This window comes from Haemaphysalis longicornis, unplaced genomic scaffold (assembly GCF_048455015.1).
Source record: "Haemaphysalis longicornis isolate Haplotype H1 unplaced genomic scaffold, Haemaphysalis longicornis Haplotype H1 scaffold_4, whole genome shotgun sequence".
NCBI lineage: Eukaryota > Metazoa > Arthropoda > Arachnida > Ixodida > Ixodidae > Haemaphysalis > Haemaphysalis longicornis.
In genome coordinates this window covers 181,753,096-181,778,789 of record NW_027526361.1, presented here as the reverse complement: position 1 = coordinate 181,778,789, position 25,694 = coordinate 181,753,096, and the positions used below count along the sequence as shown (strand labels likewise).

Sequence of the window (25,694 nt, the reverse complement as noted above, 5' to 3'; positions counted from 1 at the left end):
GAGTCAGGGGCCTTTGTTCTGCCAAAATATTTGATTTCAGTTTCCAAATACGCCAACGGCAGCCTAAAAAAACGTTGCGCCCGGGGAGAATCGAACTTGTCGCTTCCACAACGTGAAGCCAGATTCTACCTATTGTCTATCCCAACAGATGGCGCATTCGTGCAAAATATACCGTTGCATTAACAAAATACATTAGGAACAGAAAAGCCTGCGATTCAAACTTTTTTAGCTGGGGACAAGTTTTTAAATATCGTTTTTTATTTCGCATACAGACAACAGTTTGTAGCCGAGCCACTCTATGTCATGGTTGCCAGCATTATTTTTGGGAGGGACACATACGGCTCGTAGATCTAAAAATTTCGATTTAAAAAGTTCTAGGTCGATATGACCAATACCGTTTCTCGTCAAGGTGCTTTAATTGATGCCCTTTCATTTGGGATAGAGAATATATACTCGACGAAAATCGGTTGTCTGTCCCATTAAGGAAAATTGGAAGGTCACGCAAACAACAGACGTTTAACAGGGCGTTTGGAATTTTATCACATGCTGCCATGATTTTAATCTGGCGTGCACACTTTTACTTTCATTCCTCCACGCAGAATGCCCTTGACCTGACGGCACGAGCGCGCGCCGGTGCCTGATATCTGTACGGTGCAGCTCAGCGGAAAGTGGGAACGCACATTCTGCCCGGCCGTCCGAGAGGCGCATCAGAAAAAAAAATACTAATCCCCCCCCCCCCCCCAAAAGATGTAATGGTAAAGTTCATAGGCACACTCACCGGCTGTGGATTTCCCTCCACGGACAAGAGTCTTCAAAATAACTCAACGCTGCTGTCGGGCGAGCGAGCGAAGCATCACGGCAAACGTTGTTGCCCGCGCACAGTTTTCAGTCAGCTCGCACGGCCGAAAGACATGCAGCTGGCTACGCTCCTGCTCGTTCTTCAGGTGGGCCAGCTTAATGGACAGCCGCCGGGGGCAGCCAATGGGTGAGCATCCCACTGATGGTTTGAGGATCGTAAAACGTTTTTAGAAGCAAAAAGGCAGCCCTCTTTACTGAATTCATAATGACGTTGTGTTGCGTTTCTCACTGCAGTGAGACAGATGTTTTACCGAACCGGTAGCCTACGAACCGAGACGGCTGAATAATCAATGGAAGTCGCAGCAGAAGTTTCACCTGTAAATGTCTAGCATAAACTTTTTTTTAACTCACCTGAATGGACTGTATCTCTTATATTTGGAGAATGTCGAGAAAATGGGGATGCGAGTGACAGTAAATTGAATCGGGCTCTGGTATTTTATCGCGCAGTTCGAGATATTACTAGGCAGACAGAAGATTTAGTTAGTCAATTTCGGTGAAGAGCTTGATGGTAGCTCATTTGATAGAAATTACGCAAAAGCGTTGAAAATATTCCAGGGGAAAGAAATTGCGACTGTCTAACCAATTGGCTTTGTTGGTACGCTTTTGCTAAGCTAACATCCACGAGCACAACAATATCTGACTGTTCGAAATTTGTATTTTTAAATTGTACGTGTACAGCGGTCAGGGGCGTGGTCCACCGCCGGGACTCCCATTATCACAAGGCCCCGTCAGCAGGTCGGTTTGTCTTCACGAACCTTTCTAAGTAGCAGGAAAATAAGAAAATTTGCGTCTAATATTTCCGTTAATACTTTGCTTGTCCACTGCACCTGCTTGTAAACTTGCCGTAATTACACGTACAAAGCTGCCATGCTCGCAGACGTAGTGGCAAAGGCCACTACGTGTACGCACAATATTCACACACGCGAATTAGGCTTGCTTGATGTAATGGTGAACTGCAATCTCTGGAAATTTACTGCTGCCGCTTTTCCCCCAGCAATTTGTAATCTATGTACCAAACAAAACAAGACAACTGCCTCCCGAAATGCAGCAAGTGGTATTCTCGATAGCTATTTCGGAACTTGAACCGCTAGCAGAAAATATCATGCAAAGTAACTACTCAGCCACATGACGGTCTGTAAAGGCTCTTTTATTAATCATCAATTAAATTTCAAACACTTTCAGATTTAAAATGTAAAAAAAAATAAAGAAAACTATCCTCCAAAAGAAACAAACACAAATCACAGCGTATTTCAAAAAACATGGCTAGGAAAATGTCAACTTCTTTAGAAAAAGACAGCAGCTTAGAACATGCGAGAATTCCTAAAAACATCTTTCTCTGCGCGAAAATTCTTCAGTCATTAGAAATAGTGCCCATGGAATAATTATTTACAACATAATGTCAGCTTTATTTTTTTGCAATTGCTTGATGCTGTTTTAGAACTTCGTTTCTAAAATTGCGAACGGGAAATCGTTCTAACAAATAAGTAGCTATATTTCCTCACTCAGTCAATTTTGCAGCATACAACTTGAGTTTAACGATAGTTTCCACTGTCGACACCACCTACACTTCAATGCTAAGTATAAGAAAATATTTGGCAGTTCTGTAGCTTCAGCGTACCAACCTGCATATTTTTAGATAATCAATGAGCTTATCGACTTCCTGTATCGTTTAGTTAGCTGCGAAAAAATGAGAACATTCCGCGCTTTTTGCATGCGGTACCTGAAGGTAAGGCGCCGGAGACAGTACGGACGGCGTCATTGTATTCCTTCAGGGAAATGTGACGATGATTTTAAATACGCACGCAGAGCATAGCGGAAATAAGGTTTTCTCTATTTCATTTTTGTTGTTGCACGTGAGTACAGTTGAGTGGCCTTGAGTGACGACAGAGTGCCTTTTCTACATTGAACTCCGTTCAAGAGGGCCTTAAGTTGCAAGCTTCGTTCATGGTCTCGTGGATATATGGCATAAATTGGGCGCCTTCGGTGACTCACGAGTCCAATTTAGTGCAAGCAAAGCCAGGGCTCTTTTTTCCTCTCTGCTGAGTGAAATAAAATGCCCCATGGGCTTCATGTTCACACAAAAAGGCAGGGGCAACAATGAAAGCCAAAAGGTAAACCCTTTTATAATTGATTCGTGCTTACTCCGGCTAAAGCGCAGCTGCTATGGCGCATTTTTGACGCATGAATAATAAATACAGTTGGGACGCATTTGAGCGTACGTAGAACTCTCATTGATTGAATAATTGTAGGGTTTAACGCGCCGACGCAACAAAGGCGATGAGGCGCGCCGTAGTGGAGGGCTCCGGATTAATTTTGACCACCTGTGGAACCTTAACGTGGGCCGAAATGTTGTACACAAGGGCGTTTCTGCTTTTCGCCTCCATCAGAAAAGCGGCCGCCGCGGCTGGGAGTCCAACCCGCGTCCTTGGGCTCAGCAGCACAACGCCTTAGCCGCTGAGTCACCGCGGTGGGTGCAGAGCCCTACTAAACACCCACGTAATTCAATGCTGCTAAGCCCAGCCGACACAAGACCAGGAGAACACGTTGAACGAAATCAGTGTAGAGCGGATGATCCATAGTTTGGGTCATGCGACGCGAGAAGGCACGCACCTACGTCCCTGTGGTATTTGCGACTTTAACATTTATTTGCTATGAAAAATACCGCAACTCGAGTGCGGCCCTACTGATGACAGGTATTAAGAGCCGCACTTGATACAAGAAGCTAATCTTATCACTCCGTTGGGCTGGAGTAGCCCCTTCTCGTAGGGAACGAAAAGAAAACAGACTTCGAACACCTAGAACTTGAGGTAATAACATCCAAAGGGCCCATAATTAATCCAAATTCCCTTTCCCACTTATTTGTTGGAATGTCTGCCGTTCCTAGTAGAATTTTTTCTGCAAGTAGATTGTTTGTTCGTTATCGATCGACACTTTCAAGTTCAATTTAAATTTTATTTTCATTTTTCAGTAACATAGGCCCGTGCAGAATTAATAAACCTAGTGCATGTGAGAAAACTGGAGTGTGTAGGATGAATTTGTACGGATTTTCTTACGACATCCATATGTTTAACTACCGCCTACACTGCAGGGCTACAGGAGAAGCAGTCACTCAAGGAGGCGCCGTACCTAATGAGAGTGGGTCAGGTGAGGCATCTATGAACTTTCTGCTTATGTATGTATGCAAAGCACGTGTAAACCAAATTGTGAAAAACGAAGAAGCCGGTGTTGTTTTTGCCGCAAGCAAAAACAAAAATCAGTGCGTGAACACCAGCACAGTTGCTATATGCTTTGATTGTTGTGTGTAATGAAAGCAACTACTTATGAGTTGCCTGTAATTGGGAATCGTTCGCCCATTAAATTGGGGAGACACATCTAAACTAACTTTGCCGCCCCAACACTGAAGCTACATTTCTGTCGTGATTGGCTTTTCAGATGCACATGCTGAATACTTAGGCCTTATTGAGACCTTTCTTCTGATCGGAAATCAAGCGTAAAGTGTAGTTCTTGACTGTCGCACCTTCAGCCACAAAAACCAAACTACAAAGTGGCATTGCTGCACATACTAGGAGCTGTCGCTTTGCGTGCCTAGCGCTAGGCCGTAAATGAAGGTAATAAATTAAGCCAGGGTGAATATAGAGAATCCCCATGTCTAGATGGCGCCACACAGAAGCTCACCAAACCTGAAAGGGCTTGCGTAACTATTGTAACGATCCGGAGCTGTTTACTAGGCACTATCCGTATTCCGTTCCTCATCCTTCTCTTCTTCCACTGCCCCCTAATCCTGACTTCGTCTCACTTGGTCTCCACTCTCTCCGTCGCCCTGTTTTAGTCCTTCCTCTGTGTGTATGGAAGCACGTTCTTTATGTCCGCGATTTGCGCAGTCCGGTTACCCGTCATGTACCCCAGGCGTTTCAAAACACCACTGGTGGATGCTGTATTTATGGCTTCGAAGGGCCCGGCTGGCACATTCTTTTCGCACCAAGACCAAATCACCTGGAGAAACAGCAGAAATACTCATGCTGTGACAACTGTCGAAGAAACGTTTCATCGTATCCCTGTACTGTACTGCGTTTCACCCTCAACTGTCCTTTTCGCTTCTTCAAGGATACGCTTTGTCGTCAGACCAGGGATCTGGTCTGCGGGCAGTTAAGGTGGCTTGCCAAAGGCTGCATACTGAGGGCTGCACCATAGTGCACTTGTGTGCGACCGGTTGTGATGCGTGACCGTCGCCTGCAGACAGCCGTTCCTACCGCGGGAAAGTTAGGATACAAGTGAATCTACTGTTTAATGTCTCTAATAGCCCGTTCTTCAAGGTCATCAGTCGCCCGGTAATATACAATACAATTCTACAGAAACGATGTTTATAGTAGCACACGTTCGTGAATAATAAAATGATCACGAAGTGTATGTGACCAGCACATTTCGCAGACCATTAACAGCCGCTTTTTTTCTTATTCTTGAAAACTTGTTCGCCAAAAAAAAAAACATTCGCAAGCTAGCAACTTTTCTGCGTGATTCAGCCGAGCATCACATCTAGAAAATGGCAGAAATACCACCATGGATATCAATAAACACCAAGTAAAAGTGAAACAAATATTGAGGGTTGAAAGTTTGTAGGAAAATTTTGTCCCTGCACAGGTTGAAGAACGAAGCGCAGCTCGGCCGTCGTGCAGGTAACTCCAACTCCTAGGAACACTGAATGCAAGTGGTCAGCTGATACGTAAATGATTTCGGGCTTTCGTGTTACTAAATATTCAAAGGTGGTAATGTGAATATAAGAAACGGGTCGTCCGAACGCTCTAAAGCCAAGCCAGTTCGTCAAAGACGCATTTAAGCATATTCGGCCAACACAATTTGCAAGCATTCCCCTAGTAAAAAAATGAACAGCAACCGCTCACCAAACCGATACTGAAGCGAAATTTCCGTCGTCGCATCCGCTGCTGCCAATCGGAAAAATGAGAAGCTGTCAACAAGTAGCTTCACATGCTTACAACATTGCTGAAAAATGCGTTGCACTAAACGAAAAGAATTCCACTGTAAAGCTAGAGCGGGAGATTTTTTGGTCCGCCCAGCAGCTTTTTGATAAGGATAGTTATTGCTTCTTCATCATTTTGACCGAATGAAGAGTGTGCTTACCTGCCCGCCGCTGGGAAGCGGAAAAATTTCACTGTGCTGTCCCTCCCCGAGTTGTCGCACCACCCAGAAGCGCAGCAGCCCTTGTGTCCTTTTCTCGATTTATGTGACATTTTGAGCCCGTTCGCACTCACAGACACCAAAATTTTAACCTTCAAGTCATACTACAAAACTTGTACACGTGCACACATTGAAAGCGGCTGGAGCAGACGAACAGGACGGCAGCAGAGGAGACAAGAGCGAAACCGCCGTACAAAGGCGCAACAAATGAAGAGAATAAATAAATAAATGGGGGGTCAAAAAAAGGAAATAGCCAAGAACACGTTTTATTTCTGCTCACAATAGCAGCACTTTACTTTATTGCTGCGTATGTTGGAAAGATAACGCCACATATGCAAAAGTTGCTGAATTTTCGCTTGACTATTAGCGTCATGCGACATTTTATTTCCAATACCGAAACTATCCGGAGTGTCCGGCCCCTAGTTTAACGCGCCAACGCCTCACAGGCGATGAGGCGCGCCGTAGCAGACGGCTCCAGGTTAATTTTGACCACATGGGGATCTTTCACCTGTGCGAGAATCTAGAACAAAGGGGAGTTTTCGATTATCGTCTCTATCAGAGAGCCGGCTGCCGCGGCCGGGGACCCAATCCTTGTCCTTGGGCTCAGCAGCACAACGCCTTAGCCACTGAGCAACAGCGGCGGGTCGGACACTACTGGTGTTTGAAATAATGCTCTTCCGACAGATAATGTCTTTTGCGCCCAACAAGCGCTAAAGAAGTATGTTGTCTAATAAAAAATGACATGATAGCACAGCTGTAGGAATAGATTTTCACCAAAACCAATCAAATTTGTGGCCACCCTCGTAAGTGAAGTTTAGCGCAATTAATAAACCTAACATTAAGCAGAGGTAATTTTCCTGCGGGATTAAAAGTCACCCAAGTGGCGCCGGTCTACAAAGGTGGGAAAGGGGAAGCAAGTAATAATTACAATAAGACTAATAGTTATCATCAGATCTAAAAATAAATCACTTAACTTGCAAAGTAACATAATTCATGAGGATAAAGTTACTGACATGTATAGACGAACACAAGATTCTAAGAGTTACATTTTCTGCCCACTGAAGTTGACATACACAAATAGATAACCATTGTAATAAACTGTCACCGGAATATTATCGCGATGCCGGGATTTCTTCCTGCCCAGGTCAAAGTGCAAATATATAACGCATAATTTGGTTGATTGATCATAGGGTTTGACGCGCCGACGCAACGCAGGCGATGAGGCGGGCCGTAGTGGAGGGCTCCAGATTAATTTTGGCCACGTGGGGATATTTTACGTGCGCCGAAATCTCGTACACACGGGGTTTTTTGCTTTTCGCCTCCTTCAAAAAAGCGACCGCCGCGGCCGGGAATCGAACCCGTGAACTCATGCTCAGCTGCGCAACGCCTTAGCCAAACGCATTATTTTCGTCTCATGTTTACCACTGGCAATGGCAGGAGTCAGTGGTGTGCCAGGCCCACTGTATTGGGTATTCAACGCCCATGGGAGCTTAAGCAACTCCCAGGCACTCTGAGGGCAAGTGCCTTCCAAGAACACCGATGCGTGATGCGGACGCAGGCCCGCACAGCCTGGGTGGCTACCGAGGTTGGTGCTTGGAATGGTAATTCGAACAAAATTTGCGGTCGCAAATTTCTGTGGATCAACTATGATTCTCTTTGGCCGGGGGTGGTAACGCGCCCCTGTAATCCAGTGTGGTGGAGGCCGGGGGGTCAATGTTGCGAAGTGCAACTGCACCAAGCGGTACAGTTTGTGTTATAGTGGCGCACGGTTGCTGAAGCAATGTGAGCGCTGCTATGAGGCCGGGGGAGTGGCGAGCCCCTGTAACCGCAGCTAGGAAGGGGCCTATAAACACGAACCGATCTGCTCGCCGAGGGAGGTGACGAGCCCTTGTAACCCAAGTCATAGGGGTACATGCGGTACAGTTCGTTTTATCGTGCCATGCTGAAGCATGGGTACACACAATGAGGCCGGGGGTGTAGCGAACCTCTGTAACCGGAGCATGGAAGGGGCCTTTAATGCGAACTGGTCTGCTGACCGAGGGAACTTGATGAGCCCTTGTAACCTTCAGTCTTGGGGGCGAGTGTGCAGAGCCACAGGAAGTTCCTCAGAGGATCCCTTGTATCCCGAAAGATGGTATTTGTGGAGCAACTATGACTCTCTTGGCTAGGGGAAGTAGCGAGCCCCTGTAATCCAGTGTGGGAGGAGGCCAAAGGCTGGGGGTGGTAACGCGCCCCTGTAATCCAGCGTGAGAGGAAGCCAGCGGGTCAATGTTGCAACGTAATCACTGCGCTCAAGCGGTACAGTTCGCACGTAGTGTTGGCGTACCATTGCTGAAGCAATGGGTAGACCACTACCGAGCCGGGGGCGTGCACACCCCTGTAACCATAGCTTGGGGCTCGTTCTGTTGAACTTGCGAACTGGTCTGCAGGCCGGGGGTTGTGACAAACCCTTGTAACCTAATGTCATAGGGGCCAGAGCGTGGAAGTACGGTAATTCCACGAGACCTCCTCGAGGAATCGGGGGGGGCCGCACAATCCCTGCCCTGGGAGCGTGCAAAAAGGCCGCCAGTGCGGAGGTTCCTGGTACAACTGGAATCAGGTCCTACGCGGAGGTCGGGCGGTCGGGTGTCAACCCGGCACTTGGGGATGCGATTGAAGCAGGAAAGCGGATCGAGATCGATCAACTATGACTTTCTTTGGCTGGGGGAAAATGGCGAACCCCTGTAATCCAGTGTGGGAGGAGGCCGGGGAGTCAAGTTGCGAAAGTAGCAAGTGCTGCAAGCATACAGTCGTTGCATTGGGAATACCGAGTAAATTCGGGAAACCGTTGCAGGCCAGGGGACTGGCGACCCTTGTAACCGCAAGCTTTGGCGGGGCCAGCGACCTGATCGCTATAAGTCGGGGGGAATGACATACCCCTGTAACCAAATGTCATGGGGCCAGATGTTGTACAATCCGTATGAGGCCGGGGGGGGGGGGGTCGCGCCCCTCTGTAACCTTGCTGTGAGGGGCCTATAGATTGATCTTCTCTGGCTGCCACGGGACGTGCTACCACGAGCTACTGGGTGTTCCGCACGGGGAAAACGAGGAAAGGTGCGGTTAGTACACCGACCGGGGAAACTCTCCTGGCTTAGTAACGGCTAGTAGGCCCGGACCGATCTCCTCTGCAGAGCCGCTACACCACGGCAATGCCAAAAGACTCTTGTTCCATTGAGCGAAAGAGTAGGCACAGAGGAGGACATAAGAAAAGGGCTCGCAGACCCAGTGGGACCCTTACGAACGTGTGTTGGCTTGCCAACATGGGTTTCAGTTCACGTTCGCATACAAACTTCCGGTGTCCGGAGACCGTGAAAAGCAGGTGTTGCAAGTACCCGTGTATAGTGGAAAGTTTCACTGGTGATTCATGAGTACCTTGTGCGGGACAGTTGATCGAGGACGTTAGTACGCATCGGCCGCAGAGCTGGGGGTCGGGGGGGGGGGGGACCTGGCCGTCGCCACTAAATAGGGTACTTCCTGTCTCCGACAGTTGGGGCCCAGTTATCGGAGCCTATGGGTGAGCGGTAACCCGTGGCAGGGACCGCACATTTGGCAATTGGCACTGTCTGATGCCCTCGCTGAGCAATCAGTCTTGGAAGAGAGTCAGACAAAAGGATTGGAGCAAAATTGCTTCCCTCATTCCCACCCTTTTCCCATAACCCATCCCGATGTCCAAGTTCCCGTTCCCAGCAACCCACCCTATCCGGCTTTTTCCTAGGGGGGACAGGAGGGGTCCCCCCGGGCTCGTCCCCCTGGCGGTGGGTCGCAAGAAAGTCTTTCCCGTTAATTTCTCTCCACCTTCGTGTGGACAAAATTCTCTTTGCCGGTTGGCCCTATTTTTGTACTGTTACAATTGGGTATAACCGGTTATACTTCGTGTGGTGCCGGGGAGCTATTGAAAGCTCCATTTACTCATGTAGCCTTGTGTGGGCTACGACAAATAAGAAAATAAAATAAAAGTCGACGGTGGCAAAAGAAAACGATCCAGAACGTCGCTAATACTCCGTATTTCGCATCAACACAAATTTATTTCCCAAATTTTAACTTGAAAGTAAACTATTGTACAGGTTTCATATTTTAAGCTCATTTGTTTCAGCATGAAACACTAAAAAGCGTTTTAGTATCAGCCTCATCCCTAACAGCAAGGGATGCTTATTCACGCACGTACAGCAGGCGCAGAACAATGGGTAGTGCCGAAATTCCACACTAATTGTAAATATGAGGCTCTACACTTCAACATTTCGACTATTCTAAATGAGCAGAGACATACAGGTTACCATTCCCGCAAACAGTTGCTGCAATATTTCGTGAACTTCTAGTTTCCATCACTGTTACAATCATTGCTGGTGTTGTGTATTTATGTGCTATTGATGTTGTTATATGTCTTCCAGTGTGTAGAACTGCCTTTGTGCATTCATTTGTACCGATTGAAAATTTTTAAACCGTAACTCTTGTGTAAATTTTCGAATTCAGCTTATTGTATTGTGTAACTACGTACCAAGGATGTACGCTTTCATCTGCTTTTGTTATGAGTGATGTCTTTTTCGTTGATCCCTGCCAAGTGATGGTTTCCGGGCCACTGTTAAGCTGTCTTTAGCAGCTTTTAACCTGGACGACCTTCCAGTTTCTTCTGGCGAAAATAAAGATGATCTTATCTTACCTTAACACAAGCTTACAAAATACAAGCCAGTAGCGGTTCTTCCCGTGCTCTCTAAAATATTTGAGGATGTAATCCTTGATACGTTGTCGAATTTCTTTGCACGCCATAATATTATCAGCAAAGCACAATATGGCTTCCAAATGGGCGGTCATGTGTAAAAGATAAAATAATAAAAACATTGTTGATAACTTGCTATTAGGGGTTATTTCTAGAACCGAGGAAAGCTGTTGATTCAATTACCCACACAATATTGTTGGAAAAACTAAGGAAATATGGAATCAGAGGCGGAGCCAACAAATTGATAGAAAGTTACTGAAACGTCCGAAAACATCTTGTACGCCTTAGCAAGGCTACGGCAGCTTTTATAACAATTCAGCGCGGTGCTCCTCAGGGGTAAAAATTGGAGACCCTGCTACATCAGTTCTGTTCTGCATTTACCAGTGCTAATAAAGTCTGCAGATGACACCGATGCCTTTTTTACATCAAAAATTGTAATTGAGATAACAAAAACGTTAAACGGTATCTTTCATTGTTTTTTTGTGGCTTCGGCAAAATGAAGTGAAAATAAATTCTGCCGAGACAAAATACGTAGTATTTCAAACAATAAACAAGCCAATAATACAGAGCCAACATCGACGTTTTACGCGACCATAATCTACACGACAAGGGAGGAAAAAGTTCTAGGATCAACGAAAATTTAACTTGGAACATCCACATTACACAATTAGGCAATGAACCTGCTCGAACTGCTGTAATGTTGTACCGAATCGCGCACCTCATTCTACTGTGTTTCAAAAAAAAAACATCTGTGTGACACCCCGTTTTACTCCAAGCTTTTCTATGGTTCATTATGGTCAAAATTACAAAAAAGTATTACCTTGCACAAAGGAATGCTAAGGAATTACGTTAATTACAAAGGCTGCCTCAGTGAGCGGCGAACGGCTCCACAATTCGGTAAATACTGCATGCTTCGAGCGGACCACATTTATTGTTCTCGACTGCTACAATTCATTCATAAAAATAAGGCACAGCTCGTATACAATAACGCTGACGGAAAGTCCTATTCCCTAAGAAATTCATATTGGCATACCCCCAGAACCAGAACCAATTATGGAAAACAAGTGTTATCATACCAAACCATTACAGTCCTAAGCAAGCTATCTGATCAGATCAACTTTATTGTCTCCAATAAAAAATTTACAAGTCAAATAAGATGCCTAGTCCTAAGAAAGAACCTGCGTTTTTCTTGAGTTCTTGAGTCCAAAATACCGTTTACATGCATGACGTTTTTCTCTTTGCATTTTTTCATTTCTCTAATTTTTTTCTTTTTTCAAGAATACCAAAATGAGTTCTACAAATAAAACAATTCAGTAGTCACTTCGCTGAACTTGCTATATAAGTCAGTTGTTACCTGGACCCTGTCGTGTGGTTTTGACAGATTTTACAATACAATCCCTGCCGCTTTGACCCCCTTTGTAAACCTTGCGTCCTTTTTCTCTATTATTTCGGAGATCTTGCTGGCGCAGGGTGTTCCATGCCATTCCTATTCTGCTTGTCTAACTGTAGTGTAGATGAGTCTATGTTATACCACGAAATTGCTTGCACATGTTTTCAATGTGCTGTACGCCTGCTAACGTGAGGGCCAGCGGTTACGTCAAGCTGTGAGTGTGTCGTATGGTGTAAGAGTTGCTTGCCCATGTTTTCAATGCCCTGTCTACCTGCCAACGTGTTGACCTGCAGCTCCGCCAGGCTGTTTTTCCCCAGCTTTTTCCGCAGGCTCCAGCATCATTCCCCCCGTGATGCGAAATAAACGATTCTATTCGCAGAGACATATGCTCATGTAATTCTTTAGCTTGCTTATTTGTTTTGTACTTGGAAGCGTTGCCGCGCTAGTCGGGTAGTACGAATTTTAAAAAATCTATAAACAGTAATGTCAGCGATCATAGGAAATGGTACCAAACGGGCGGACCCCCCTGTTACTGTGAATAATTTCCTTAGAGCGCCCACCTGTAGAACATTGATCTTTGTGTGTTTAAGAAACGTCCGCACTTCATTGTTCTTTACCTGCATCAGTCTAACAAAAAGTGCACTGTTTATGGTCTTTTACGCAATGAAACAGCCATGTCGTGACATTTTATAAAATTTGCCATCAGTAATGAAGCGGGAATTGACAGCTGGTGCGAGTGCAGCATGATGTTTTTCGCTTTTACTGGCATGTGTTCAAATGTACAGCTGTGGCCATCAAGAGCCTGCCAGTATTAGAGTGCTCAGTTATTAGTGTGCATGCTCAGCAGCATTCCCGCTTGCCAACGTGGTGTGTTGCAGTACTCCAGCATACTCGAAAGTGGCAAAAATTATGTAGGATTTATGCTCACATTGGTTAGTGATGGAACACTGTAAATGAAAGACATTGCCTCGGTCTACAAAAGATATCTCGATCCAGGGCAATAAGTGGCTCCACGCGTCAAAAAAAGGGTCAACATTGCAGACCAGCCACATTAAGCGATGCGATGGACAACTGAATCACATTGGGCAGCGGATTGCGAACATTTGAAAGACTTATAAGGGCTACGCAGAAGTAGGCGTCATGATTGAAAATATTGCTTTACTTGCGTACAAAAATTTCTTTCAAAGGACACCATGATTGTTACATACCAAAGATACAACGTTAACCCAAAGATATCGTTAAGGATTGCCAAATTTACCTAAGAATTCAACAACAAAGATATGACAGTGACTGCGTGTTTGAAGAACGCACGTCACACCGGAGACCGATGAGGGTAAAAGAATATACATGCATTGGAACAAGTATGAAAAGCTGACCATAAATGAGGGTCCTTTGATTCTAGTTATCGTATTCCAATAGCGCAGTTACAAATTTTCTGGAGATGGACACGTCGAATTCTGCGTAAGTATGAAGTGGCGGGCATTTCGCCCACCTAGAATATCGAACGCAAGAAAAACCATTTAAAATTAAAATTGACGCAGCTAATAATATCGCTGCGAAGAAAATGTCCTACATGAATGCATTACCTCATGTGTTTACAGTCAACCAAATTTTATTTTAGGCTGGTTTGTTTCGGCAGCTTCAGATTTGCTTCTAAGTCTACGTGGTCATCTTGTGCAAATCCTAGTACCCAGCGCCCACATTCACACACTCAATGGCATTGAGGGTGCCCGTTACTGAAGTGTCCTTCACTGAAAAAATGTACAGCACCGTCGTAAATGTTCTTTATTGCATTAGGCCATGCACGGGCTTTTCCCTCTGCACGCGTGAATTCAAATGGAGCGTGGGTGGCATGACCCCAAGAGTCCTTTCCCTCCACAGAAGACGCGCTGTTCCTAACGCCACTCCTCGAGGAGGGTCTTATCGACGAAGCAAAAGAGCAGAGCAGAGTCGGACCCATAGGCGCAGACGTGGAAGTGCCTGGATACGCGGGATTCATTACCGTCAACAAACAGTTCAACAGCAACCTCTTCTTCTGGTTCGTGCCCTCTCTTGTGAGTGTAAATTTACTTTCTTCCCGAGACTAAAGGCACACCCAAGAGTCGATGGTTTCTCCGCTTAGCATGCAAAAGACTGTTGAAAGAACATAAGAAATTTATTTTTTTCCTATTTTCGTAAGTTTTCCAAGAGCAATGCCGAAGCCAATACAGGAATTTACTTTCGGAATCTGAAAAACAGCATTAATATTTTAGCGTGGGAAATAGCTGTGTTTAGCATATAGTGTAATTATTAAACAATATTTTGTATGTTTTAAAATAGTTGCTGTGTTTATTGATTGCAATCACTCGATCCCCATTAGCGCTTTGAGTACATCGGCAAAACGACGCCGCTTTCTAGCAGTACGTTGCCAGATTTACGGCCTTTTACGACTTTTCGTGCCCAAGCGGCCTCAATAAAACTTTGTAAGCGTAAAAGGCTCGTGTTGCCTCCACAATGTCACCCACAAGTATTTATATATATGCGAATCGGCCGTTTTTTCTGTTCCATTCATGCGCATAATAAAACCATTTGGCTCCTGTAGATTGAATAGAAGTTGCTGCGCTGCCTGTTATACTTACCTGTGCTTTAAGAGCCATTTGTTCTCGAAGGGAAGTAATTACAAAGTTACCGAAAACAGTAGTTGCGATTACTAAGTGGTTCCTAAGAAACGGGCTCACATGGAGGAAACAGCATAATTTTCACTCGCGACTTTTCTCGCAACCTACCAGCTGCAGAAGAAAAATACTTGATTAATCGACGAGGTTAAAGGGAAATTCCCAAGGTGGAGTACGTTTCTGCCAAGGAAAGTTTGGTGTTTGTGGTGTTTCTTGCTTAGTGTTTGTTGCGGCGCTTGTAGGCGTATTATTCCCTTCAATAGTGGTATACCTCGCACCGTCTCTTCACTGTATTGTACACACGGCGCCCACTCTAGCAGATATAGCGGGAAACCTGTGCATTAATACTGCAACATTTTGCGGTAATGCAAAGGAAACTGACTGGCACGTCGGGAATTTTACAATAAACATGCGTTGAAAAACAATCTATTAAAAATAAAGAGGTTAGAAACTTTGGTCGCCAATAATTTTGTTGTGGGGGTATATTGTAGCTTCTGTATTTGTAGGTTTGGTTAAGTCAAAAAATGAATTGACGACAAGAATTATCACCTTCGTTTTTGCCTGCGGGACTGAAAATTTGTGGCAAAACTAATGTTGAAAAATTATACGTGGTGATATTTCTAGCTTTGGAATGCACTGCTTTGAGCATCGTAAATTTAAATGGTTGTCGGTTTATTATAACTTCATTTATTCAACACCTTTGTCACGAAAAGGAACTCACACGTTTTGTTATTTTAACCACTTGATTGATTGATTGTAGGGTTTAACGAGCCAACGCAACGCAGGCAATGAGGCGCGCCGTAGTGGAGGGCTCCGGATTAATTTTGACAACCTGGGGATCTTTAACATCCGCCGAAATCTCGCACACACGGGTATTTTTGCTTTTCGTCTCCATAACAAATATTTTAACCACTCCTGACATTACACCATGCTTTCTGCATTGAAGATGTGGGTTGGTGTTTCAAGTCTTGTTTCTGTCAATGTCAGCAGGACTCATGGTCGCTTCCTTTTTTGGCACTTCGAATGACAAAGGCTAGTAAAAAAAACACGACCACTCTGCTACTCGTGATCACCAGCCGGCGTACTTATTTATGCAAGTCACCCAATGCTCTCACTGCCGCAGCGCTTATTGTGGGTACAATTAAAACAAATGCTTCCATTTTGAGCCCTGAGACGTAGCAATTTTTAAAACCATTCCGATAACAAAAAACGTCAGTCACTGCTAAGAAGATGCATACACCTATGAAGACATCTGTCAGCATATCGCGTCATTGTATGAAGGCGTCTCTAAGTCTGAGCACAAAAAGAAACTATCACCTTGGTTGAGAAAGTGGGATATGGATAGCGGAAGGCCGCAAACAAGTAGTCTTCCTTTGAAATAAGCCAAGTGTAGTCTGCATTGCATTTATTGACCATCAGTATAAAAACAGTAGTTTGCTCTCAATAAAATCTGTTACCTTTACCACTGTATTATAATACGTCAGTTCGTGCGGATATCCGATTGACCTTGGTTTTGGGACATCAGAAAATCACACTGGCTATCTGTAAGGTTCTTCAAGAAAACAAACCGCCCATGCTGACTTCAACCTTTTGGAAGTGAACATCAGCTTGTGGTTGCCTTCTTGTGCCCCTGAGCAGTTTTAGCAGATAACAAAATTTCTGCTGGACAAGATGGTGTATAGTACTCGCAATAAAAGTTAGCGCGGGACCGACAACACAAAAGAGACAAACGGGACTTATAAAGCTGTGCATGCTACTAGATTATTTCTTTGTCGGGGCTACAATGACAGCTGCTTTATAAGCGCCAAATTTGGCGCCATATAATGTCCGCTAATCATGTAAATTCAACGCAGGTGTTGTAAACATGAAGCCTCCGTTGCAAAGGAGCTGTAACCACTGAACTGCTGAATAAGCAACTGTATTCTGCTCTTCAAAGCTTTACGATCGCCCTCTCAACCGCTAAATATCTATTAAAAGTTATCGTCCCTCCATCTGGTCTGTTAATAGCGGGAGAAACTGTCTTACACGCAGTCAAGATTAAGCAATGCATAGAATTTACCAGGGATGAGTACTAGCCCCTTGAGATTGTACTCAAGATTTTGTGTTGACAATCCCCCAAAATCTATACCTGTCGCGATGTTACAATCAGGCACAGTATGCCCCTGTGATTTGGCGCATTTTAAATGCCACTGGCAAGTTTTGCATAAAAAAGGAATCACAGCCTATATACACGGTGTCCCAGCTATCATGCACTAAGATTTTTACAAAGAGCAATGGCGTTACTCGTAGAAAACCTAGTGCATAATGTTTCCAGTACAGTGAAGCGTGGACCAGTGATTTTTTCGTTTATGAGATCTAATTAATTAATTATAAATAATATTCTAACTCGAGCAGTATTATCCTGATAATTAAAGTGTCAATGAGGCCCTTGTAGGTATCCATGAAAGGCGTCTAACTGCGGTATTTTCACCGACGAACTAATTGCGTACTTGTTTATTTATACTGTTAAAGAAACAAGAAAAAAATACCTCATGACGGCGCTCCCACACGCATCGTAAAGCAATGCCCTCAAACAGGCTCCCTCCGTTAGCGCGAATGAAAAAGCAAAAAAAGGAGAAATCGTGATCGACTTTTTGCCTTTCCTGCCATAGAGTTTCTTAATTATAGAGAGGAAGCTGCACCTATTAATCCATGTCGTCGTAGGGTGGTTATAGGAAGACCACAGTTTCTGGCTTGAGCTTGGCATGACAAGTGGATTCTTAAGCGGTTTTTTGGATATGCTTTCTTCACGATGCACTAACACGTCTACGAGGTACGAGATAGCCGAAATCTTTCGTTCTGTGGTAGACGTGAACATTGGCAACTGTGTGCTCGGTGAAAGAGCAGACAGTGCGTGATCGTACCTAACCTTGTTCATGCCGGAATCAAAGGAACGTATGACCAGAGTCTTTCAATGCTTTTCTGGTCACGAAACTCCAGCCGAAGTTTCATTCAGGGACAAAAGCTGCCGCTAGGATCGCCCCTGTTAACGTGAAGGCTTCGCCGGCGGTCGACGACGCTTGCTGGCCGGCTGTTTGTCCGTCGGCACGCGCCTACTTTCATCTGCTCTTCATTTCCACCAGTAAAAATGCGAGCGAAGTTTTTGAGTCAGTTTTTGAGTCAGTCAGTTCTTGTTTTTGAGTCAGTTGTTGTCCCGTAGCTCAACTGTGAAACTGAGGCAATACCACGGGTATTACTGAGGCGCATATGTTGCAGTGTTCGTTCGTTCCGGCAAGCACCGCTACGTTCTCGCTTCGAAAAGGCGGACATCTGGCGTTTTCAATTTTTGGCTAGCCTTTGCAGCCGCCGGCATGATTTGAGTGAACTAGCGCCAGAATTAAATCTATTCAGCCCTGGGCGCGACATGCTGCGCTGAGCAAATAGGTGTGCAAACGTACAGCACGTTGGGTTAGCGCTCTGTTTGCGCTATTTTATAGCGCAAATGTAATGTAAAAGGATAATCGAATAAAAGCAAATAATGTAAAACAATAATCGAGATTCGGAAAGTTAGCGTACAACAGGGAAAAAAACGCTCACGAAATGGAAGCAGAATAATGGGCGCGCGGAGGGGCCAGGGTAGGAGTTTTGAGCTACTTTCTCGGCTGTTCTCATAGGCATAGGGTGTCAACAGATAAAAATTCGCCCGCTCAGTGCCTGTCACACCCCTCCCACCCAACGGCAAGTTAAAAAACATTGATTGATTGATTATGGTGTTTAACGTGCCGACGCTACACAGGCAATGGGGCGCGCGCCGTAGTGTAGCGCTCCGGATTAATTTTAACCACTATCTTCAACTTGCGCCGAAATCTCGAACACACAAGGGTTTTCTCTTTTTGCCTCCATCAGAAAAGCGGCTGAGAACCCGCGTCCTTGGGCTTATCAGCACAACGCCGTAGCCCCTGGGCAAGCGCGGCGGGCAAGTAAAAAAAATATATATATGAAGGCAAAGATAGCCATGCTCCGCTTTCCAAATTACAAATATCTGGTTGGATAACCAAAATCGCAGTAGCTGTAGTCCGATCTTTGTGCGGCGACGAAACGCGACGACGTTTAGCAGATGGATTTTCTCGTTGTGAGCGCGATCGTGGCTTGGGCTTCGTAAGATACGCCGGCAGGTTTTCAAATATCCGGGGCGACGCGGAGCTTGATCTTCTCGCGCTGCAGAAACACAGGTTTCCCACTTATTTTGAACTCATCGGCTCGAATAATGTCCGTGGGGTCGAAATATTTCCCGAAAACACGAACGGCCTTCGACTCGAAGCTGAAAGCGTCCGTCTCCTGTCGTGGAATGGCTCGCTTCCACCTGTCGCGTTGTTCTTGGTCGCTTGGGAGGGAAAACAACGAAGCCTTTTCCGTTTTATTCCGATAGCCAGAGCGGCAGCCAGTTACACAGCACGTCGGAGGCATAATAGTTCACATAATTTGCCCTTCGTTATGAGTTCAGAAAGCTATATTACACAACAAACACCAGCAAGCTCGCGCTCCAACGCACTGCAAATACGGCCGCCGCCGTCCAAGCCGCCTTCACCAGACTCGTAGCGCCACCGCGCGGGAGCGTTGGTCCCCATATGAAGCTCTCCCATAGCGTTACGGAGAAGTTTCGTGACCAGAAAAGCATTGAAGGACTCTGGTATGACTGAGCGGGCAGTATTCCGCCGCGAAAGCTGTATCTGACGAAAAAAAAAGAAGCAAAACATACTTCGACGAAGGCAAGATACGACAGATACGGGCGGCTGTATCCGTCCTATCTTGTCTTGGTCCAGGACTGTTTATGGCAACGTTTTATTTTTTCTTCAAGTATGAACCAACTCGCTCGGCAACAGATTTTGTTAAACTGTAGCTGGCAGTCGGTTCGCCGCTTCACCCCGAAGGCGACGTTTTCATTGGCACGCTCAAAGACATTTCTAAGCTATGCAAACGACTTATTATTTAAAACAATGGTAAAATTACTAAAATTGGATTGTCTAATGAGTTTACGTATTTATATATCTATTTAATACATACCGCGGACCACACTTCGGTCCAAGCCGGACGGCATCGCTCAATGCAGGGAGCAATACAATAAAACGTACAGAAGAAACAATGCACAGTTACCCAGTATCGGAAGGACGTGATTCGTTTTCCTGGGCCCGGTCTGAAATAATGTGCGGGAAAAACGAGAATTCGAACGTTCCCGTTCTGGTGTAGTACGGAGTTAGTACGTTTGACTGGTGCTGTCTTGTCGGTCTTGTGTTTAAAGTTAACATTGCTAAAAAAATGACATTCTTGTTACCTACCACCTTGACCTGCAAAATAGTAGGCACAACCGTTCCAGCAAAAATACGCTTTACTTTCTTTTTCCTTAGCTTTAAAACAGTCTGTTTTATTTTCCGCTTATATAATGACACACAATTTTTGTGTTTTTGTGCCACTACCTGTGTTTGAATACACGGTCATAAAACGTTTAAATCTAAGGCAATGACGAAACTAAGGCAAGCGCACAGTATAAAAACTGCCCATGACGACACAGGCGGCCTTGATATGATCCGCTTAGACTCTGTGGTGTATATAGTAAGAAACTCTCGGTTATCCGCCACAAGTGCCCGTAAAGCTTGGTGTTGCTGCTCCTTCCATACACGCCATTGTCAAGGTGATGCGTTGTGTCTGTGGCCGGGTGACAAGCAAGGCAGTGTCTTTCAATAAAATTATTTGAAACGGCTGCTTTATGAAGCAAGTGGGAGCGCCGTGAGGTGGTATGTTTCATATTTCGCGGGCTTTGTTTATCATTCAAAATAAATGAGTACGGAATTAGTACGTCGCTGAAAATATCGCAGTTATATGCCTCTTATCGGTACCTACAAGTGCCTCATTGGAAGTTTAATGATTACGACAGTACTTATCGAGTTACTTGCCTCCCTAGAGAAGGCAAGCGTTGCAGGGGGCGACGGAAAGTTAGATGGGCAGATCAAGAAGTTTGCGGGGATAAATTGGTCGCACTTCGCGCAGGACCGGGATAATTGGAGAATAATGGGAGAGGCCTTTGCCCTGCACTGGGCGTAGATAGGCTGATGATGATGATGATATCGAGTCAGAGAATTAATTGCGAATAATAATTATATCTCATTACCAAAAATGCAGGCCAAAGCTGCACTGTATTTAAAACATTATGCCCCTGGTTTTGTTCGAGTGACTCCATTGCTCTTTGTTAAAATCTTGGTGCATGATAGCTGGGACACCCTTAAATTCACGACCAGCTGAAGCAGTTTACTGCACATAATGTTCGCAACTTAACGGGAAAATGTTTACTTTTCAACATCGAGGGTATCCGTAGAACTATGTAGTTAAGGTGTACTTTACAGGTATAAAGCGCTATACATTTCGGCCCACGAAAGCCAAAAGGAAAAGTTCAGTTGAATAATTGCTATCCCTTTAGATTTTTAAGCCGCCATTGGTGTGGCGACCTCTAGTGTTCTGCTGTTTATTGGTTACTAGAAATGGAAGTATAAAAGGCATTCCTGAATGCTTTTACCTTTACTCTCATGCTTCAGAATGATCCCGACAACGACCCAATCATCATGTGGATGCAAGGAGGTCCTGGCACATCTTCGATGCTGGGTCTCTTCAGCGAGCACGGGCCGTACTCTCTGTCCGTGGAAGGCACTGATCCGAAGTTTCGCGAGCTGACGTGGGCGCAGCGGTACTCGATGCTGTACGTGGACCAACCTGTGGGGACGGGCTACAGCTTCACCGAGAGCCCGGCTGGCTACGCCAAGAACCAGACCGACGTGGGTCGTGACCTGCTGGAGTTCGTGCAGCAGTTCTTCACGCTTTTCGGCGAGCTGGCCGAGAACGAGTTTTACATCGCGGGAGAATCCTACGCTGGTGCGGAATCTATTTTTGATGGCTGACAATTGGTGGGAGCACAGCGTGGGTACATCGGTCAAAAGGAGATTCCTGGATTTGTTTTGAGGTCCTTGAGCTCAAGTTAGTTAGGTACAAAATTTGCGAGATGTCATTCATAAAAAAAATCACTAGGATGAAAACTCGGATGCAAAAAAGTTTGATTACGTTATAGGGCTACATATCCATCGTAATTTTAAGTCCTTGGGCAACTACGCCACATCCCGAGACACTTGGGTTTATTGCAGCTGTACCATTCTTCTGTAAGGAACGAGGGGCGAGGCCAGACTTCCTCGCAATAATACAGTTATTGAGGCATGCGCCTGAGCAATATTTTCGACATTCTTTCCTACCAGATCCAGTTTCCAGTTATTGAGAAATCGGCATTTATTTATTCACGGGCAATAACATACTGCTCACCTGCTTGACATGTAAAAGCGCTATTGCGATGACAACTGCTTTTTCGGCTGCAACTCTCTGATGAAGCGGTCGTATTCGCTAAGCAGCGTGAGTGGGTGATATTCATTTATTCAATTCAACAATGACACAAGCCATATATAATGCCCCTTGCAGTCGGGGGTGTGGGACTGTAGATTCTAGGTAGTTGTGTTACCGCCGCAGCCGACTGGGAATCGGTAAATAGGCGCTTAGCTTCTCAAGACGGATGCCATTTCCATTTGCATTCCCTTCAGTGGGTGGGGTGTGCGAGTAGTCCGAAAATCATTCTGAACTGTGTATTGATTGATTGTAGGGTTTAACGCGCCGACGCAGCTCAGGCGATGAGGCACGCCGTAGTGGAGGGCTCCGGATTAATTTTGACCACCTGGGGATCTTTAACGTGCGCCGAAATCTCGTACACACGGGCGTTTTTGCTTTTCGCCTCCATCAGAAAAGCGGCCGCCGCGGCCGGGAATAGAACCCGCGACCTCTTGCTCAGCAGCGCAACGCCTTAGCCACTTAGCCACCGCGGCTAAGTGTGTATTGAATTCAATACTGTGTGTATTCAATACTGAACTGTGTATTGAAAAGCTGCGAGCGCGCACGCACACACACAGACACACACACACACACACACGCACGCACGCACACACGCACACACACACACACACACGCACGCACGCACGCACGCACGCACGCGCACGCACGCACGCACGCATGCACGCACACGCACGCACGCACACGCACGCACACACGCACGCACGCACACGCGCACGCACACGCGCACACGCACACACGCACGCACACACGCACACGCACACACACGCGCACACACGCGCACATATGCATGGCTCGATGAAACTTCAGCTTCTTCAACTGACGGAGCCTGTCATGTCATTGGTCAATTTCTTCAGTGTGTATGTGACCAACCCGAAGACATTACTTAATAAGTACGTACTGAGAAGCTTTCTGGAATGAGCCTCAAACACAATCGATGTAGCCGCAAACTTTCACCATGGGGAATTACATAGCTTCCAAATTAAAAGCACGTCAGCGTACGTAATCCTACTTCGAAAGACGTGCTTTGTGTGGCGTATATGCATAGTGAGTACAAGCGATGTAGCAAACACAAGCGATGTAGCAGCGAACTTTCACCATGGGGAGTTACATAGCTTCCAAATTAAATCACGTCAGCATACGTAATCGTACTTCGAAAGACGTGCTTTGTGTGGCGTATATGCATAATGAGTATGTTACGAATAGTCCCAAGTTGGATTCAAGCTTCTGATACGTTTCTTTGTGCTCTAAAGAAAACACATAAAATATTCGCGTTATCCTCTGGTGACAAAGCCGGGTTTTTTTTTTTTTTTTTGCTTCATAGGGTGCGTAAAGCTTTTGCACAAAACAGAAATGTACGATCTAGCGGGTGCCAAAACCGTGGCGTAAAAAAACTCCCGGGCGATCTCCACCAAAGTGAAACCTGGGAAGGGGAGAAACATGCAGTGTATGAGTGTATTCTTGGCGCCTTGGTGTTTTTGTCGACGGAGATGAAACCGGGGGGGTTAGAGGTATACAGCTTTGCTGTAAAGGTCTCTTAGAGAGTCTTTGAAGCGCGAAGCGCTCCAGCGTGAGGCGTAAACGAGAGTCGCGATATTTTTTTAGTGCGCGTTAAGTTGTAGCGCAAGGCGTAAAGTAGTTTCCCGGTGTGTTATTACCGTGACTGCATGCGACGACGGACGACAGGAGACGCCAACAGCCCCGGCCCCTATGAGGCTTCGCCCCTAAACCGATGGTATAAAACTTAGTGTGAAGACAAATTGATTGCAAAATGACAATGTGCACCCACCCACTCATGCCTGCCTAAGAAAAAAATGCCTCGCGAATGAGAATAACAGGGATTTAACTCCTATCGTTTCATAAATGCATTTTTTTGCAGGCAAGTACGTGCCAACACTCGGTGCAGCACTTCATGAAAACGCCGAAACAATGCGAGTCAAAATCAACTTCCGGGGCATCGCATTTGGCAACGGCATCACTGACCCTGTCAACATGTTGCATTTCGGAGAGTTCCTATACGGCATTGGACTAATGAGCCGCGCTCAGGCCGACTACATGATGCGCGCTGCCGATGAAGCTGTCCTCCACATCCGCGCCGGACGCATGATGGAAGCATCCGTGCTCATGGACGCTCTCTTCTTCGGCGTGCTAACCGAGAATACTTACTTCAAGAACGTCACGGGCTTCGACTACTACTACAACTACCTCATTGACAAAGAGCCCGAGGGACAGTTGTCGTACAAAAGCTTTGCTCAAAGGCCTGAAATCCGACAGGCCCTTCATGTCGGCGACCGGCCATTCGCCACCTCGCGCACCACTGTGGCCTTTAACTTTATGGAAGACATCCTGCGCTCAGCAGCACCGCAGTTCACGACCGTTCTTGCGAACGGCTACAAGGTACTAGTGTACAGCGGCCACCTTGACATATGCGTGCCTACGACGCAGACGGAGCGCTGGTTGTCTCTGCTGGCGTGGTCTCATAGCGACGAGTGGGCCCATGCACCGCAACACATCTGGTGGAGCGCCGATGGCAAGGTGCCCTACGGCTACAAGAAGACTGTCGCCAACCTAAACTTCGTGATGGTGCGCAATGGTGGCCACGTGCTGCCTTTCGATCAGCCGGAAGTAACGTTTGAGCTCATTACGGCATTTATTGACGGTACCCCTCCATTTGAAAGTTAGCTCGTATTCTCTTTGTGGGGATGCGACAGCGGCTCCAGCCTTCGAGCCAATTCGTAACACCGCTTGTAGCACAACGTCGACTCTTACTTTACCATTTATTAAAGCGGAATACGAAACAATTCATGCTTACGAGTGCAAACGAAAGTGGTAGCAGGAACCTTTTGATACGCGTTTAAATATGGCTATTTACTATAACCAATTATGTTGACAATAGCATAGATTAACTCTTCCTACGGGACTTATATTTCTGTAGCACCTGCAAAAAAACGAAATAAAGTGCATACCAAGAAAAACTGTGGAAAATTTTCTCGCGCGCATAAATACGAGTCCGCCGATTTTACATGCGTTATTTTAAAGCCTCTCGATGCACCATGTGCAGGTACCACCCAGACAAGCTATGTACTCGGTTATGACACTACATTCAGACTGATCAGTGCCTGGAAGAATACCAGGAAGAATAAGATGAACTCCTTTCAAACTAAACCATTCAATTCGGTTTTTGCTTCGTCGCTTACGGAATGGATTGATATCCCTACAGACTGAGTTGCATAACCTGATTTCTAACTGCAAAATAAGGCGCATTATTACTGGACAACGCTTGGAAGATCAATGGACCGAGAAAAGTGGCAACAGTGCCAATGTCGTTGCTACTTTTTCTGGTCCTTCGTATTGTAATAGCTGGTCAGTGTGAGTGCCTTCCAACTTGTGCCACCTTGTTATGCAAGTGCGCACGCATTGAGACCCTTTCATT

The 25,694-nt window shown here is 45.7% G+C and overlaps 1 protein-coding gene across 2 annotated transcripts; it reads left to right on the top strand.

Annotated features, from left to right (window-relative positions):
* Nucleotides 1-789: 789 nt before the first annotated feature.
* Nucleotides 790-25,236, top strand: LOC144179547 (putative serine carboxypeptidase CPVL). 2 transcript variants are annotated; one of them, XM_077707937.1, is made up of 6 exons: nucleotides 790-985; nucleotides 1,537-1,593; nucleotides 3,947-4,002; nucleotides 14,076-14,248; nucleotides 21,415-21,748; nucleotides 24,141-25,236. In XM_077707937.1, exons 1-6 carry the CDS (start codon nucleotides 912-914, stop codon nucleotides 24,941-24,943), a joined length of 1,497 nt encoding a protein of 498 aa, XP_077564063.1. In that variant the 5' UTR covers nucleotides 790-911; the 3' UTR covers nucleotides 24,944-25,236. The 2 variants fall into 2 exon arrangements, with proteins under 2 accessions (XP_077564063.1, XP_077564064.1); XM_077707938.1 differs by lacking the exon at nucleotides 1,537-1,593 and having other exon boundaries at nucleotides 791-985.
* The last annotated feature ends 458 nt before the right edge of the window (nucleotides 25,237-25,694 follow it).